The sequence below is a fragment of the Mizuhopecten yessoensis genome, unplaced genomic scaffold, assembly GCF_002113885.1.
Source record: "Mizuhopecten yessoensis strain PY_sf001 unplaced genomic scaffold, ASM211388v2 scaffold2667, whole genome shotgun sequence".
NCBI classification, from domain to species: Eukaryota; Metazoa; Mollusca; class Bivalvia; order Pectinida; family Pectinidae; genus Mizuhopecten; species Mizuhopecten yessoensis.
The window spans coordinates 9,889-29,996 of NW_018404660.1; the positions used below are offsets into that span (position 1 = coordinate 9,889).

At 32.5% G+C, this 20,108-nt stretch overlaps 1 protein-coding gene across 1 annotated transcript; it reads left to right on the forward strand.

Annotated features, from left to right (window-relative positions):
- Window positions 1-2,430: 2,430 nt before the first annotated feature.
- On the forward strand, window positions 2,431-15,018 carry LOC110446242 (homeobox protein vab-15-like). The gene is made up of 3 exons (XM_021491284.1): window positions 2,431-3,295; window positions 6,280-6,455; window positions 14,445-15,018. The coding sequence occupies exons 1-3, from the start codon at window positions 2,770-2,772 to the stop codon at window positions 14,646-14,648; spliced, it is 906 nt and encodes a 301-aa protein (XP_021346959.1). The 5' UTR covers window positions 2,431-2,769; the 3' UTR covers window positions 14,649-15,018.
- Window positions 15,019-20,108: the final 5,090 nt, after the last annotated feature.

Below are 20,108 nucleotides of genomic sequence, written 5' to 3' on the forward strand. Positions count from 1 at the left end.
GCAGGAAAGCCGAAGTTCCCGGAGAAAAACCACCGACCTACGGCTAGTACCTGGCGACTGCCCTACGTAGGTCTCGAACCCGCGACCCAGTGGTGGAGGGCTAGTGGTAGTAGAATGTCAGACGCCTTAACCACTTTGCCACTGCGACCCTACGGCGTAGAAACAAAGATAAACTACTGTATATTGTAGACGCATTTTACTCTGAGGCTTACATCGCTTTGTTCTGGATATTATGAGGAAAAAATACCTGTGATATATTTGAATGGATAGCTATTAGATAATATCATTAAATCTTTATAACATTTCATCCGGATTGGTTGTCGGCTGTATCAATGTCAGGCAATTTGAAACGGTTTAATTCAATCGAAAGGAAAGTCTCAACTGTATTGGTTAAAATGTCAATAAAACAACATTTTGTTTTAACAATGACAGCGATCGCTGTTTTATTTCTTGCTCGGCTCTTTTCATGAAGAAAGCAGTAAGAAATATTTGCCATTGTGCCTAAATGATCTTTTTCAAATAATCATAAAAAACACATTATCAATACGGGTTGTCATTGAATCATTGTAAATTCTATATTTGCATTTAATGATGTCCCATTACCAATATTCATAAAGTCTTGTAAAGATTGATTGCAATTTGAATAATTATTATATAGTAAAATGTTTTGAATAATACGGTAAGAAGTCATCAGATTTAGAGATATATTATTGTATATTTTATATCAAATTAAAATTTCCCTAGTTATTAATTAGTAAGGTTATTGTTGAAAGTACTAAATGAAATACAAGTATTCATTGATATTGGTATTGCGGTTTGAAAGCATAATCAGAATATACCGGAAACAACAATAAACATTTTTAATGTCTCTTATGTCGACAATACTTCTTTGCTTATAATGAGTAAACGGTAGTAAGAATGAGTATTTCAGTATTTGTTATTATTTATTATATTTTAAAATTACATTATGTTAATAAATGTATATATGGTATAAGTCGACAATATTTAGCAAACCATACACGTAGTTATGTCAAAGAAAGCATGTCACGTCGGCGTAGAGTAACTATTAATAGATTGTTTGTTTTTGCAAAATCTTTTGTAGTCATCACATAATATTTACAATATCCTAAATATAAAACCTCAAAATATATTAAGGTACCTAGGGAACTTTAACGAGATTATGTTTATCATCACGAGTGAGAATCGGTTACAATAAACTATGACAGGTCATTGACTAAAATAATGGCAGGTTGTATACATGTTAAATATGTTCCTTATCTTTATTTCTTACTAACACGATCAGAGCCGGATATCAGAGGTACTCATTTACCTGGAGTCAATTATGGTCATTAAGACCTCAGAAAAGGTATGGGATTGCTTTATAACGTTTAGATATTTGTGTTCCTTCCCACTAAATAATTTTTAATGGAAATAGACATTTAAGCAAACATGGTTACCATTTACAAATATAGTTCTACAATTAGTACTGTAATTAGTACTCTCAATTAAAATAAGCAACACAAGTAAAGGAAATCTATATTAGTATTGGTGCTAAAAAAATGAAAAATATATTGAGATAATAAACTCTATTATTGTTCTCCTATTTGAACGTACAATACAGTCAATTACAACATATGGACATGTAAACACAAAACGCCGTTTACAATATGGTAAATGCATTAATATCGAGATTTGTATATTATTCGTTGTTAATACCATCGTGAATTTACCGTTAACGAACGTTACCTATACAAGCACAACGTTAGAGTAAATCAATCAAAGCACCAATTAGTACTGTCAATTTACATTTACTGTTAGCACGTATAGCAAAATCAATCCCCGAACCATACACCTTTACGTTTTATGGGGCAATGGAATCAATCACACTGTTAATTTGAATGTCGACTACCCATACATTAGTATACGTTAGTACGTGAACCGGTATGTTGACCCCGCCAAGACATAATTTAGTGTCGCTAATAGGCTGCAAGACGTCTATAGTGTATACATGTTTAATTGACAGAAAAGTTTAAAAGACTTGTAAATCATTAAACAAGTTCGATGTCTGGAATATAACCAAAGCGTTATTTAATAGGTGTATATTGAATGTGTCCATAATGATTGCATGTTGGTATGTGTGTGTGATACGTGCTTAAAGTATTATATTGTACACACAAGTATATATAATGTTGTTGGTAGTAAATAAAATAGAAACATTAATATCACCCTGTCGTGTCAACGAAGACAGGTATAATCTATACCAATACCATGACTAAATATATATCCTCCTCTCCCTTGCGGTGTAATCTGAAATTAATGTTGAAAGGGTGAACTAGTCATCCGGGTAAGCACTGCCCTCTGACCCGTAACCTTTGACCGTGTGCGTGACAGCATGAGATTGTCGGTCTACTGTCATTTGTAACACAACTTCTCCCGGCCAATAAGCAGGAATTCGTATCAAATAAATTTACATGCACAACGGAATTGGAGAAAACACTTTAAAGGTCGCAAACGTGTAGGTGTCATGTTGTTTAGTTGTAAATGTGAACAGTGGACAGGAGACATTGATAGAACAGTTCTTAATGTAAAGGAGTATACCACCATTCTCTAGAAACTATTTCATATGAGACGACCATGCTGTTATGATTAAGCTATAGTATAGTGAAATCATTGCATTACAATGCATGGTAGGCTTAAGGACATTATCTGTTCAACTGCCAATCGTGGTGCCTTGTCTTTTTTACCTGTATCTAATATAAATAACCGACAATGATTGCTACAGGAGTAACAACCAAAAGACCTCATGGATTTAGTATAGACTCTCTGCTTGGCCGTGGGCCACAGACGGAAAAGGATGATACTGTCCAAGCTAAACTCAGGACACCTTCCCCGGGGGAGAGCACCTCATCGGAAACCTCAGGGGTGGAGAAGGACTCTCAGCCCGTCTACGACAGGTGCCACTCCTTACATACTTGCTTAGAAGGTGGTCCGTGCTTACCCTGCTTTGAGGGGCGGAAGATGGCCCCGGGCTATCACCCTACCAGTTCATTGCCTATCCCCTCGCGTCCGTCCCCTCTGCTTATGAGGTTCAGGGGTGACCAAATGCCGCCTCTCCATGAAAAATATTGTGCATTAACTGGACTTTCTATGTCGTGTTTCGGTGCTACAGACAATGGAGTTGGTACAAGAGTCGATAATGCTTTAACAACTTTCCCCAACAGGTGGACGAGAACTTCAGAAGACGAATTCAATCCGTATCAATATCAGTTATCACTTAGTCTACCCCCATTTAACGGTAAGTAAATAGCTTTGTTGTTTTTAGCCTGGGAAAGAAAATGTTTGTAAACCATTAATTTGTCATCAATATAATTTAATGTAATGAATCTACAAACAAAGTGTTATAATAGGGGCTTGATTTCTTCAAATTTCAAGTGATAATTCGTGGATATAGATTATAAATTATTTTAAGAAGTACTGTTGTTGATGTCTGATGGAAGTGCTTGTTTGATATTTGATTTCGGCTGGTACACAATTTTGTGCTTATATCAAATGACACTGTGTCGGCGTTCCAATTCAAAATAGGTGTTTAGAACTTATCATAATTTTATTGTTTCAAGATAGTCTGTTAAACAAAATGAATTACAAAGCCCATAATTTTAAAAGATAATCTGATATAGAAGCAGAGAGTGAATCCAATGTACGCATTTTATTAACATAATTTATCTAATATTCATAAAACATATTGGTAAACTTTAAAATATCAGCAGACATCAGTTATAAATAATGGTGTCATAATCAACGAAATATTAATTAAATTTAAATTCCAATTTCTTGAACAGGTTCTAAAACATACTTACAGGAAAAATCTTTATTTTAAATTTAAGCATTAATTTTCCACAACAGATAAATATATATTCTGATGATGACAAAAACTAATTTAATGATGAAACCCGACATATAAATCTCTCAACAAATCTGGGACTATTAAAATTGTAAGATAAACGCAGAACATTCTCAACAGAATGAAAAGTCAAGCAACATTTTTGTATATGCATATTTATACATATTTGAAGAAAATATTATTTTTCTTTAACTAAAAGTTAACATGAAGACACATTCAGGATTACTTGTTAAATTTCATTAATCAAAAAAGAAAATATTTCGTTATGCTACTTAATTGAAGGCATGTAAATCTATCTCATTAATTTATTCGATACAAATATCTTTAATTTCCTGGTTTAAAAAAATCTACGTATGAAAACATTAACAGCATGGATTACATGGTTTGTCCTTTCAATATTTTTTTATTTTTATTTTATATTCAATAAGTAAAATAGAAGCATATTAATATTACAAGGACAAATATAACACATGTAATCTAAGTCAATCAGAAACTGGGGATAAACAACCATTTTCTAAATAACAATTCTTTTCTGTAAATTATGTTGTTTTTTTGTTCTTCCATGTGAGCGTTATATTGAATTATTGATAAGTGTTAACCTCAAACCTTAATTCAAATATTTTCTTAAAATAAACAACCCACACACACAAAAGATCATATTTGATTATTTAAACTGTTGTCCTCGACATAGATAGATCATAAACACAATGTGGGTCCATTAACGTGTTAAAGTTCGTGTGTGCTGACAGGTAATATTGTAAATGAATGCCACGACAATCACAAAATGTATGTGAAACATTTAGAAAACAATTTCCTCAACTATAAACAGTATTTTAAATGGTGATAATAAGCTTATTTTCAAGTCAAATACAAAATTATACGTTTGAAATGGTTTCTGTGATTTATTTCTAAACATGTATCGATTTAGAAAATTTGTCACTGGTATTTGAGGTATGCCTGGTCATCATTGGGAGCTCGCGGGTGTTTAATTCAGCAGTAAGACACCTTCAGTGACCTCTTTCGCCCCCTGTCCGCCAGACTCTTTGTCCAATTTGAATGCAGTGGTCAACCTTATTTGACCGTATCATTTACGTTGGAGAGGGAAGCAAACACTGATAATCCTATCAATTAATGGGCTTGAATCGAACATCAAATGTTTGTGTTCTTTTTGTGGTCGGAGTTTCGACCACTTGAAATCGACATTTTTTTTACAAGGGATATAATGATTTGTCCTGACATTGAACATGCTGAACAAAACGCTGGGCTGTTAAAGGACCATCAAAGTAACGGATTCATAACGAGTGTGTCACTCAGAATGAAAACCGGAGTATGATCTTTGATGTATTGAAATGTATTTATTAACAGTACAATAATCGGACACAGACGAAGTAGGGGAAATCCGCACATAGGAGATTAGTGACAGGCGATTAAAACAGCTTCAACGAAAATCAAAGTAATGCCTAAACTGTTAAAAATAGCGTTTATTTAATGTTTTAATGAAAACCCCTTATTAGTCATAGAGGGATCATTAACACGTTGTGTGGGGATTATTAGAGTTGAAGTATCGAATTTAAAAAGTCAGGGCTAGGGAGAACAAGTTAAACCATTTGATCCTTTTAATTCGGTAATGTGTCGATCTTTTGAATTAGCGTGATCAGGAATTTAATTAGTAATATGACGACAGTATAATCAGAGGAGCTTGGCTGGGGAACGAAGCAACAGTATTATGATTTACTGCTGTGAAGTACAGTTTTACCGTTAACACTAGGGTATTAGTTTCATCTTTGTTTAAACAAGTACGAATAGTTTCCATTTTTATAAATGTATTTTTGAGATTTGGAACGTGACAATTACTTAATGTTCTTGTATTAGTTATCTAATAAAAGAACTCTAAACATGGTTATAAAAAGCATAACTCTACAATGCGTCAAATAGATTTACAAAGCTAGTATTATGAACATGTTCGTTTGATATTTTCAAACTCCCTTATACAAAATGACTCATTAAGATATCTAGTTAGTTGAAACAGAGTTATAACGATTTCGATATTCTATATAGAAATAACACCACACAACAATTATGCATTTAAATGGTAGTTTTTCAAAGAAATATGTGCATGTTTTTCACATGAATCGAACATTCATCGATTAATATCTAGATTGCAGTCTACAATTTCATACAATACTTCCATTCTTCTTCTTCAATATGCCTATCTATTTATATAAAAAAAATATTTACTCTAATGAAATGTATTGCTGTTACTTTTCTTAAAAGAAAGAAAACAAAACCACATACATTTATTGTAAATTACGAGTTAATCGTGTTATTGGATCATTAAAATTATTTGAATTTTCATTTCTATTGATATGCTTTTCCAGTTCCAACCATTGATTCAGACCTGTTGTTTTCACGTTTCCGGAAACCAAAGAGAATCCGAACGGCGTTTGCTCCTTCACAACTTCTGCGTCTTGAACACGCTTTCGAGAAAAACCATTATGTGGTCGGACAGGAAAGGAAAGACCTAGCATCAGACCTCCATCTTACGGAAACACAAGTACGTAGCTCACCAGAATCATGACAAGTTGTTATCTAACTAAATAACGTGCTGTCAACTTGGCAATGTTTTGTTGATCTCAATTGTATGATACAGAGGTACATTCGAAAGGTACCTGCCATAACTGATCGCTTAACAGAGCAAAGAAAATCAATAAATAAATACAATAAAATATTTGCAGAATTCTGAGTAAGATCTGTAACTGAAGTTACCAGTTAAAATGATGTCCACATCTTGTTAGGGCTTAGGTAATATTTGTTTAGTTCTTCATATTTACAGTAATTTTGAACCGTTAATCTATTTACCTATCATCATGCTATGTTTATTCCATGCGGGAAATATATTTTATTCTTAAATGGGTTCTAACCGATACCGGATTCGATTCATCGGCTTTAAAAAGAAAGAAAAATTCATATTAGTAATAGCGTAATCATTTGAGTGAATTAAATATTATTCTATTAGGAAATAAAATGAGTATATATTAGTCTAATTCTGCAAACACACTGTCTTAAGACAGTAATGATTTCGCTTGAACGATTCGATAACAAAGAAATTTATGTACTTGTTATAAACTTCATTCATTCAACACAAGCAGCAGATTATGTCTAAACAAACCATGGGTTGTTAAAATTGCTTAAGTTATTAGAATAATAAATATTTCACAATATCAGAATTCTCAATATAATGTATTATTTGAGCAATTGAATATCGATGTGTTTTATACTTAAATAAACTAAAATTGAATTTTAAAATATACATGATCTCATCTAAATGATATGATGATGAATGCATAAATATCAGAAATAAAAAGCAATATAAATAAAAATTGTTTTAAGCGTTTTCAGTGCAATGAACATGACTATATATCGGAAAATTAAAACGTGTATTTGAGTAAATATTTAGACAATTACGGTAATATACCAACACCATTGATAACAGTGTGAGTATTGGCATGTAACTCTTCTGTCACTGAAGACAAAAATGAGGTCTCGAACAAGGGGTTATTTATCTGTGTGTCGCGTGATGTGAGTACAAAGTGGAAGGGATTGCCAAACGTTCTGTATTTATAGGAAAAGAAAACAACGAGTCAAAATCAAATGGATTTTTTTTCTCGCAGGATGCCAATTCAAAATAAAACTCCGGTTAAATGAATGAATATTTAATCTTCATGGAGAGGTAACTCATAAATGATTTAATGAACAATGTTTATGAAAAAAAAGATATTAAAATCTTACTCTATTGTCAGAGGCAGAAGAATGGGAAAAAAACATAAAACACCGGTTTTCTTGGTATATTTCAGTTGTGGAATAATAACTTGTTTAATGAATATGTTAATGGAGAAGAAATATGGATAAAATTACTTCATATAAAAAAAAAAATCGTAAAATTGTAAATAGCGTTAATTTGAACCGGAACATTGACCCATTGCATGTCTAAATGAATGATAATATAAATAGTTTTAAATTGTGAAATGGTTAAATGCAGTGATATAGTATTAAGATGAATGAATTCTAGATAAAATATTTGATATGACATTTAACCCTTAAATTATTATAATTAAGTGATACCGTATAAATAAATACATACTGTCTCAAGTCATAAATATTTCGATAATTGATTTATTTATAAAACCTAAGAAGACATCAATGAAGAACTGTCTCAGACTAATTAGCCCTGGGGTACCCCAAGCTGTACATCTGTACTTAAGAACACCATCATCATAACACGGGGCGTTATCTGCACTACCTGTGAAATTAAGTGTACTGGACCGTTACGAGTCAATCGTGAACAGCTAAAGTTTCTTTATGAATATTGACCTTTGACCTCGTCATTCCAAGCTTGCTTGTCGTTATGAATATTACCCCTAATTTCATCTCACGCATGCAGGCACACAGATTTAGAAGACACGGTGCATACCAGTACATACTGTCTTTACAAACTCGAGTTCACATTATATCAGCTCCCAACAAAACAGATTGTAAATTATAATATATGATAGTCTCCAAAATTATTTTTCGGAATGATAAAAAAGGATTCCCAATCCTATATGAGATACAATTATTTTATTTTAAACAGCTACCCTATTTTTAACATATAAAACTAACAAGCCTGCATCCTCTTGTATGGTATTCTTATGTGTCGTAACAACAATAGTACATTACTATATCCCCATGGCATTGTCACCTGAAGTACGAGACTCTTTAACAAAAGATCAGAGTATTATCGAGTGCAATAATTGTACGGAGTAACTGAATACGACTTTTTAAAAGAATACCAACAGACCAGTGCATTATCAGGTGCATTTTGTATAAAGTGACTGAATACGAATATCTTAAATAACCTGTGTTGGAGTGATAAACAAATGCAGTCAGAATATTGTATTATTATTGACTTATTGACAGTAAACCATGTTGTTTATTGGTAAAGATACTGTTGAAGCATGGCTAAATGATTAGTATTGATATCACTTGATGGAATTTAAGCTGTACAAGCCTTACGAATCTCGAATTATGTAGGACATGACTGTGTTTGAACTTTAACAATTAACAGAGTAATTAGTAAATATGTGTTTTTAGTATTTCAATTTACCGTATATATAGTTAGACAATTGTGATTATCTTTCAATCTAAAATGGTAGTTTTTGACTAGTTCACGCTATATGCGAAATTGGTTTTTTTATTATTGTCTTGGAATTTTTATTTGATTTTCATGGTGCTTCTTTTCTGGAAATTCCACAACTCCTTGATAATGATGACAAATTCCGTCGTTCCCATCGTTGTGAAACGGCTGAATAAATGTAAAAAAAAATATATAAAGTGCAAATCTGTCTCCTGTATCATTGGCTGTACTATTCAAGAACTTTTCATTAACAAAATATTATTAAAATCATTTATGCAGTTTAACAATAATAGCTATCCTATTCAGTGTATTGTTCAATGTACAGTACATCCTATTATATATAATATGATATATATATATATGAAATATATGTCATTTAATGGTTTAACCTAACAATGTGTTGGTTCTACAACGTGTAAAAAAACTGGCTTGAGTGTGGGGATTTGCTAACAAAAGCATTTTTTTTATGTTTTTTAAATATTATTTGTTTATTCATAGTTTTCCTATTTAACATTTCTGGTAAAGTGCAAACAAAGAATTTGTATTTAACTTGTGTGTCATATATGTAAAAAATGTGAGAATGATTTATAAATAGATCAATTAATTTAAATATTTTTACTAAATTATAAGATACAGGAAACTAATGATGCCAAATACATTTAGTATTGACATCAGTGTTAATATGTTGCTATTACTGTACAAGTTCTGACCCATTGTTCATTAGGTAATAGAATATTGAACCATAAATATAAAAAGTAATGTATATCACATTTAATGAATAAATGAATGAGAAGATAAAAAATTTAAAAAAAATCTTATTTTATTGACAAGAGAAAGAATGATTTATCAGGTACAAAAGTTTGCATTCATTACATGTACTTAAACATTGCATAAGTTATACCAGTATATATGCTCAAGAAGAAAAGCGATAACGTGTTTACAGACTGAATATCTTTTGATGGATATTTATCATGTTGATAACAATGATTGTGATATTGTTGTGATAACAAAGGCAGTTGATCGAGAAAATAAAACAGAATATATAATACATTACATAAAATAATTCACGTATTTCTCTTGTCAGCATCTATACATTTTGTACCCAGACTTTCATGTCACATTTCTATAATTGTGCCTGATATCGTTTTTGTATTATTTTTGAATCTTTTACACATTAATTCGTTGTTTTGACTTTATAAAGTTTGTAAACAAAATGTGTTTAGAACAGATCTCACACAATCTGCTAAATAAAGGGAAGTATTTTTATAACCATTAACAACAATAAAATATGCCTCATCATTGTTTTTTTTTAAACAATGTCATGAAAATATCTCAATTGGTATTATAGCCGAGATCTACAGATATCGACCAATGGAATATTGTTAATCAAAGGGAGGTCATTTTGTATGCAGTAATTTTTTGATAACATGTGATTCATTGCATTCTTAAAAAAACATTAAAAGAATCAAACACAATTATAAAACTAAAAAAATACGTTTTATATTTCATCAATAGGGGCACCTGTTTGCTATTTGATACGTACACTAAGAATTACCTTATTGACATCAAAGCCAATTTGACACGAAGCAGTTACACTTACAACAATATAAAACGTACATTTTTCTTCTGAAAACAATTCCTCTCTTTATAGCGTAAATGCTTACTATAGATCAAACATAGGTTTACAATATCTGATAATTCAACGTAAAAAATAAGGTTAATGTCTTAGTATAGAATTGGCTATTTATACAAATTAACATTCATTATGAGGTCAACATAGTTAGATATTTTTTGCAAATTCATTTTACATATTTCGTGTTTCTTCTCATTCATAAATGTCAGTGTAGTTCCTGTCTTTACGACGCCAACAATGCCTTTTGTCTTGTATGTACGTATGGTGCGAAAATTGTCCCGGATCTTTTATTCCTATCTAACAAGGTGCAAGAATTACCCCCTACACATAAAGACGACCTGTCAGTCTGGATTGTTATCCCCTAGTGTAATTGACAATTTATGTGGCACCCATATATACATCAGACTTGATCAGATTGAACGAAATGAGGCATGGCCAAACAAAGCTAATTACCTCGTTATGTGAATACACCTAGTACAATTAGCAAAGATTAGTAAGATCTTCAGTTTCATACCTAAGCGTACACCGACACGGGTAAATACTTTGGTTCACAAGGTCAAACTGGTCTTGGCAAATACTGCATATTTCATACTATATTTTCGCCTTACAGAAGGTTATCGGTATGAACTTTGACCTACCGGTGTGTTCTGTTTTGGATAATGAGCTACCTAGAGCTTCATGAAAAGTTTATCTATTTAACCTTTGAACTCTGTGTGTGTTCAATATCCCCCTTTTTGTCCCTAATTACTTAGTGATGGAGTCATGATTGAACGGCCATGTGGTGCCATCAAAGCCTTCGAAGACAGCATGATATATTGCTTATTCACGTCCATGTGACAAAATAAACCTCATGCGTACACAATGCATGTACTGATATTGCCAGAAAACAATATGGCATAGGACAGGTAAAGATCACTTTAAATTCGGAAAAGTTTAAAAAATTATTCATAATGGCACATTCAAATGTTTGTTTAAGTCGTTTTCCGCAGATGCATTCCATATAGAACAGATTTTACAATTTTATTATTTTAAGAATTTAAGTTGTCCGACGTTTGAATATTTGGAAACAAAACAAACAAAAAACAAGGGAAAAAATGGAAATCGCAAAGGTCTAACTATTGTCATTTTTACACTACAACAAGTTTGATATTAAAAAAGCAAATGCATAGTTTCAAAACGAAAGATAATAAGCTTGCCAAGATTAGAAACTTTAGGCAAAGCCATTCCTTTCGGTTACTTTATTTTTTTATAAGCAAGAAAGTATGATCCAAGTCCAAAAAACAGCTCTGAAGTATGACTTTTCTAGGCATCGACTCTACTCACTTAGGCTTCATTCTAGGCATCGACTCTACTCTCCTAGGCTTCATTCTAGGCATCGACTCTACTCACCTAGGCTTCATTCTAGGCATACAAGGACAAAAAATTAGGATTCATAACAAGACATTGTAATAATTGTAAGGATGCTTGTTTTTATTTCATGCGATCGTTGGTGAAAGTATCGATTATCCATGTTAAATATAGTGTAAAACATTTGATGTAAAGCAGAGTATAATACATAGCAATTTTAGTATCAGCGCTTTATTTACTTTGTATCGTTTACGTTCACGAGATTCGGGAGATTTTGAACCGAATAACGCAGAAATATTTAAGCGTTGAACTGCTTTCAGTTCATAGGCAATATAAATTCCAACTGGACAAGGCAAATTCAATTAAGCGCACTCTTTATACATAAATTGTATATATCGCTCAATTTAGTGATTTACAGTTTGTAAAGAACTGAAAACAGGCTAACACATACTAATATCGAAATGAAAATACCATATATACACTGCTTTTCAACATAAATTCGACACCAAAATTTTGTAAATAAAGAAATTTCCATTAGTGTACAATGTCACATCGGAAGAGCCATCTTTGACCTAGGCAATAAATTACCCAGGGCGAGTTTCCCCAGCAGTCACGCATTTGTGTGACTGTACAGGCCGGTTTTGGTCCTGGTGACAACTGATCGCTGGATAAATGCATAGAAACGCTTCAAGTACCAGCCACCACTAAGCTAGGAGTCTTCATCAATGGGTCTTATCAGGGTCCGTATTGCCTGCGTAAATGTGCGATAACACGTTTGTATTGTTTACACAACACAATTAGCGGCCTAATAACCCTTTATAACAATGAGTCGCTGGTCTGCCAAAAGTGCATGCAATCAGAGGTGCCTTTGTGGAACCTGAAGAGGGGTTTGTGTGCCCAATACGGTCAGATCAATAACTCTTGACGTGTTTTGGCATCGACCTCCTGCAATAGAAACGTATGTACTAGGTGATGAATCTGATCCCCTGATCCCAAGTAGTGTGGAGCTTGTGAATGGTTATGCAATAATAAGGTCTCACACTAACAATTCGAGCCTGGGAATAAGGGTTCAAACATCATAAGGGGATATCAGATCAAACGGGATCTAAGGGGATCAGTTGGATATGAAGTTGTTCAATTAGCGAAATTGAGAAACATCATACGTAATTTACTTTCATCCTCTTAAGGTTCCGTGTGCTTTCTTTGCACTACACGTGTTCATTGATTTCTTGGCCACGTGTTTTCGTATAAGATAGAGATCATTGCGGAACCATTACATAGATAAATCTGAAAAGAACATTGCAGTGCATTTCATTCGTGTACTTTGTCATAATATTGCAGTGATACCAAATACTCTCTGCTGGTGGTTTTACAATCCTCAACGTTTGCTGTAACCACGATCAGTTATATCTTCTGAGTAGTTGAATTGTTCATAATATTTATTTAATTTGAAATTAACCAGTACTCCTTTGATTTTTTTAATTAATAATTTAAGCGGTTTTAAAAACATGCCCCTCTTTTTCAACAATAATTTTGTCAATTTAGATTTCCATTTTTTTTTTGACTCCTAGCATCAGCTATGGGACCTAGAAGGACGAAACAGCTGTATGATGCAGTGTAATGTTTTTTGCATACTTTATCTATTACCAAGTTCTAAAGGTGCAATCACATGCGTGTCGGATACCTTCGTTTAACATTTAGTGCATTGCATATCATTATATATTATGTCATACATTTGCGAGAGAAAAAAAACTTACGTTTCGTGTAAAAACCATATTCAATAATATGCTGAATGACCATATATCACATAAAAGTTTTCGAACGCAACCATTGGGTATCGGCTGTACATACTGACGTCATATCAAATACTTAATAATCAAAGTTCCTTTTACAATAAACAGGTCTTAAAAGTTATTTTCCTGTGAAAATTATGTCATTTCCTCTATATTGGTACCAACAGTTATTTATCGTGTTGGTTTCATGACTTTTCAGAAAGTTAAAACTGTTCGAAACTGCCCCCAGTAATACTGCAGGTAGGGGTAGAAGTTGAAATTATGATGATCGATTGTGGAGTACCCTTAATAAAGGATCCAAATCTCGTAGCGAAGCAAAACTGTTTTATTTACTTTATCTTATCTATTTATCTATCTATTTATTTATCCATTTATTTATTTATTTGTGTGAAAAGAAGTTACAATAAATATCATCCTTGAGTATATTACTCTTTGCTATAATTCATTGGCAAGCAATCCATGATAAGAAAAGACAGAATGAATTTGGCCTTAACTTCTATGGGGATAAAACAAAGAACGCTGGACATTGTACCTTGACTTCAGCTTTACACTTCTGTTTATCTAAACTTATAATTGTAATACACTTGTCTTTTGCAGGTAAAGGTATGGTTTCAAAATCGCAGGACAAAATTCAAAAGAATGAAAGCAGAGGAAGAAATGACCCGGACCTTGTCGAAAACATTTACGGGTAAACGATCAAATAGTGACTCGCAAAAGAGTGTGTTCCAAAAATCTGCTGCCGAGGACAGTTGGTGCGAGGAATCAGATGGAACGGACAACGATTCAGAGTTGGAAGTGTGACATTGTGAATACATCAGACAGACTTTATGTTAAATACTTTATCCCTTTTGTCAAGTGCGTCAAATAATGGGCAATCATCGAACACAATAGCCTTTCATTTAAACAATACGGCAATTAATATTCCTTCCATCTTACGTTATCATCTGTTTTATTAGTAATTCTACTTAGTTCCGTCCAATTTCCATAAATTCGATAAGTTATATTTGAACGCAGGAGATTTATGTAAGAACAAGACGTTTGCATCCACAGTGTTTTGTGGTCCACACATGTACATATTACAATCACTTTAGAAAAGTATGCAAATATTGAATCTTTCGTTTTCGTATCCTTGTAAATGTCAATAAAACATATTTATAATGATAAATGTAAATAAAACTGCTTTTGTTATTTATTAAGCATCTTTTATTTGTATTACCTTTAGTTTTATCGTATCATTCGTATTATTTGGTCTTGTTCTCCTTGCATTTCTTTCAGTGGTCTCCATAAAAATCTTTTCTTTGTTCATACTTTCCTCTAGTTTCATCGATTTTGAGTTCGAATTAGGGTTTTGTTGACACTTCGGTAATCTCTTATAAGTTTTTGAACTATATATATATAATTAGGTCGTGCGTGTATCATTATAATTCTAAGCAGAGTCAGACGTCGTTAACAGAATAATTGATTTATTACGTTCATAATCATTAAAATGTAGCAACATCTCGAGTTCTGTCGTCGTCAAAACATAGGTCCAGAACATTGAACTCATAAAAACGTATTACTCAAAACCTGATTTAAACTCACTTTCAGTAGTACGATATAACTATACTCAAAATGCATCAGAGAGGCCTGTATAAGGAGGCATTGTAGTTTGTGGTAGAACGCCGGATTCGCGACCGAAGGGTTGTGGGTTCGAGTCACGGCACGGTACTGTGTTGTATCTTTGAGAAAGATACTTTACTCCGCTTGTTCCATTCTACTCAGCAGTAAATGAGTACGTGCGGGGTTAGGCAGTGCTAGAATGGCTGAATACAAGCTGTGAGCGCCGAAATAGCAGCACCGGCTGTATGCTCCCCAGAGAGTTGAGAAAGATACTAGCTGACTGCAAAGGCCCTATGACCACGGATATAAAAAATTGAACCGCTTTGAGACGACCTACGAACTAGGTTGTGATAAAGCGGTATATAAGAACCTCGAATTAATGAATTGATAAACAAATTATTTTTCATTATGTTATCATTATATTCATAGGAGTGTTAATGACACTGACATATTCAGACAACGTAAATAATGATATCTTATGAGTTTAATTTCCGACGTCCAATTCTGTTATGATGTGTTAAAAAAAAAAGTGAAGAAAAAACATGAAAAATTGAACCGAAAGTGTAACCCAGAAAAATAGCAAACACAAAACCCGCCAAAACTCCAGGCGGAACAGGTGCATTGATAGGGTTTCTGAAATACACGTGGAGCTATCATGTTTATTGTCAACTCATTACAGGTGCTGAAAAAGAGAAAACACAGGTAATTATATCCTATATTAATGTATGTAATCATTCTTTATTAAAACATGTCTTAACAAATATGAAATCGGTCACAGGTAAATAAAGTTGACAATCAACGACTATGCAGTATTATTCCTAATTTAGCAAAATCTACATTTCCTTGTCATCCTATACCCATACCACCATAAAAGTAAGCTAGATATTGATATCTTTTTTTATCGCATGCATAAATTAGCACGAAAACATACACGTTTGCACAGAGATGCAAATAACGTTAAATATTATATTTCTACAGTATTCTTTAAAATAAGATATGGCCCCTTAGAACATGTAATCATATAATAAAATAAATTGTTATGTGATTCAGTGGAATATAAAATTAAAGAGGAACATACTAAGCAAAGAAAGTCAGAATAAAATTATATTCCTTATAGTCAACAATCAAAAGATGATCTATATATTTATGAAGAGAACATAGGAATAATGGAAGTTTATTGCACAAGACATCTCTAACATCTACTTTCTTGATTCTATATCGCATTGCTCCTTGGAAACCAAAGAAATTAAGGATTGGTTTCATGCTATATAAAGGTCACACGCAAACAATTCGACCCTAATAAGTGACGTTCATAGGTCATTATGAGATCATATGTCAAACGGGATATATAAGAAGAACCGTGATTGTTTGTCTTAACAATAAGCGCAAATGAGAAACAAAGTGGCATTCTTTTAAACCAAGCCACAAAGAAAAAATTGAAATTCATAGGTCGATACAGAAAGACTACCATAGTAACCAAGAATGCCTGGAAAGGGAATAAAGCCATGAACTCATATACAAAAACTATAGACGGAAGAGTTATCTTTTCCTGTGCCACATTTGGCTTCGTCATAATGCCTTCCTCGGATTCATGAAAAACATTAAACAGCTGTTAATGATTTTAGACTTTAAAATATCATCGTTGGAATGATGACAATAAAACGTCTGCACCGGAGCTTGACATATGTTTAGTGAAACGCTTTGTTTATTTGTAAGCAAAACCCTCATACCAAAGTAATCCTGATATTTAATCTAGCTCATGTTTTTTTTATATTTTATTTAAATGTTTTAAAGCGGACAACAAATAAATACATTTCCATATGTTGTTGAATTCATTCACATTACCAGTCGTCAATAGGGTATGTGATAGCGTTGATTGGTGGCGCAAATCTGATGAATATTCATGCATTAACTTAAAAAAAAAACGAGAGAAAAAAAACCCGGAATAGACAATTGGGTAGCTAATCAACTGTAACACAGAAATTGTACAAGCAAGAGAGGCTATTATTAGAATTTTGGAGATGGCCAAGTTAAAATATCTTGGAGATTAATTCATTGCATTAATCATTCAGTTTGTTACCGTTTATGCATTGGGTATTAATGTTGAGGTATTAAACTGGAAATAAGAAGTCCGTGATATGGATGACTAAATATGTAATTCTCGAAAGTTTCGCTATAAAAGTACAAAAATTAACAAGGTAACTGAACATGACATTACAACTTTGGTAAAGTTTCCTGCCTGTCATCTTAAAATATTTTGTACATGCTATTCAGCCTAATAGGGATACTAAGCAGATCGGCTTATAATAATACCGATATTTTTTGGAATAATATTCCGCAATTTCCGAAAACACTTTCGCCGCCAAATAAAAAATATATAAATAAATAGAAATAAATTGCTTGTAATGTAAAATAACATTTGAATACTAGTTTCAATCAGAAAGACTGATATAGCAAAAAAATGAGACTTGATTTTAGTTTCCGCTTAAGGTAGTGTGGTGTACAAGACTCTGTTGTATGTTTCAAAACCTACCTTACTATCTACGAAGTACAACATTTCGCTTGAAGTACATATTTTACTCTGGACAGTTTGCTGTATAAGAAATTGGAAATCGAAGTAATCAATTTGAGCAAGAACATGTTTTGCGTGTATCAGTTAAGAACAAAAACTCGTAATATCGGATGTAGCATACGATTCAAGTGCATTTTTATAATAGATCAATAAGCCATTTGTAACGTAGGGCTATTTGATTTGTTTAGAAAGACTCAGCACCATATAATCACATATTCACCTAAAATCGATAATTGATGACTATCAACATTTTCCAACAGGCCGAGCTCTGTACGTAGGTGAATATCCAATTGTGCATTTACTGAAAACGATAGTGCTGTTAGAAGCTATGTCAGGTCGCACTACTTATTTGTCATGGTGGTTCATTGTAGAATAATTTTGTAGCGTCAAATAAAAATATATAACTTCAGGCACACACATTTCATAGCACCTAAAACAATTTGGTAATATATACTTTATTAACTAAAACATAGAAGGAATGTTTAATATCCGATAAATCACCTCAATGAACCTCGAGAATAAGAAATCAGCGAGGAGAGTCTACCACCTTGTATCTTGAAAAATGTAAGTAAGACACACACATATCATTGAATCTATATAAGACTTAGTAATATATCTAATATGCCAATAATAATTAGACAGCACAATACAGTTACGTTGTAATCTGTTCCTCTAGAAGTCATCGGTAATGCTACATGTATGTACCAAAAAACTGAAAATCCAAATTGGTTTAACCAGCAAAGGTGGAGAATAAAACGCACGTGCTATTGAATGACGAATTTCGTATTTCCTGACAGTTTGATAAGCTATGATTTATCAATTTAACTTTTGGGGAAAACATATGTGCAGAAACGGTTAAGTGCAGAATTTATTCAAATTTCTTTTTTTAATCGTTTTAATTATGATGATATACCACTTTATTCTTATTTATCATAATGTCTCATTAATCTGAAAAATGATAAAAACAAAGTTTCAATGTTGATCATTTTAAAATTTGATCATAAAAATATGTGTTTCAAGTTTAATCTAATTGTTATATAAATAAATTTTGTCCTTATTTAACTTGCCAAGGATTATTTTTTTAACTTTATTGCTAGGCGTTGGTATTTTGATCTTTAATGAGATATAACCTACGGAATAAAAGCTGTTAACCCATAATGTTAAAATGAATGAAAAAAAACACACGTTTCACAACAGAGGTGTAAAAGGCCTTTCTACAAATATACCTAAACAGCTTTATGATTATATCTTACAAATGGTAGAGCACTAAAATGTTAAATGAAATGAATTATTATTTCCGGTCACCATTAGGGAATTGTAAAGTAAGCAAAACATATTCAAAGGTTTGCAAAGCGTGTGCTAAACGTCTTGTTCGAGATAAACCACAATGAATTTGGGTTAAAACGTCGTTCTGCCGAATCTATTGATATTGTTGGAACAGTCCTTTTGATCATCACTAATAATATTTAAACGAGAATTAGGATCAAATTATTACGTCGATGAGTTATCAATTATATTGATATCCGAATTGTAAGAGAGAAATAAACTCCAAATAATAAGGCAATTTACGTTAAAATATGTAGGTAAATCACGAAGGAAGTATATTAATCAATACAAAATACGTTTATCTTATCATGCGATCTATTCAGATAGTTAGAAATCCATAAACAGGCTTTATGACATAAAGATATCAAAAGTTCTGTGTCTCCTACACATGGAACATGAGAGATTAAAGTGACGGTTCTCCTTAGGCGGCTCCTTGTACGATTGAAAATAGACTGTAGTGTCAGGCAAAAACAACTAGGTCATACGATTTCAATAACAAACTTCATAATGACGAAGATAAATGACCCAATACTATTCACAACATAATCAATGATCAGATATAACGTTTACTGGACACTATTATGACATCATGTATGTCAATTACATTCAATTTGGCTGGGAATCAAATCCTATCTTAACATACCTCTCTAAAATAGATTCCATCTCAATCATAATCAGTAGTATATTGCTAATTTTGAAATAGGTCTCGTTATGAGATATACAAAAAAAGATCCGGGTAGAAAATATTATTTATCCCATTGTGA

Excerpts from the sequence above, each read along its gene's own strand:
- LOC110446242 (XM_021491284.1), top strand. The coding sequence starts at position 2,770 with ATGATTGCTACAGGAGTAACAACCAAAAGACCTCATGGATTTAGTATA. Across the intron at positions 3,296-6,279 it reads TAGTCTACCCCCATTTAACG|TTCCAACCATTGATTCAGAC; the intron begins GTAAGTAAATAG and ends ATGCTTTTCCAG. Across the intron at positions 6,456-14,444 it reads TCCATCTTACGGAAACACAA|GTAAAGGTATGGTTTCAAAA; the intron begins GTACGTAGCTCA and ends TGTCTTTTGCAG.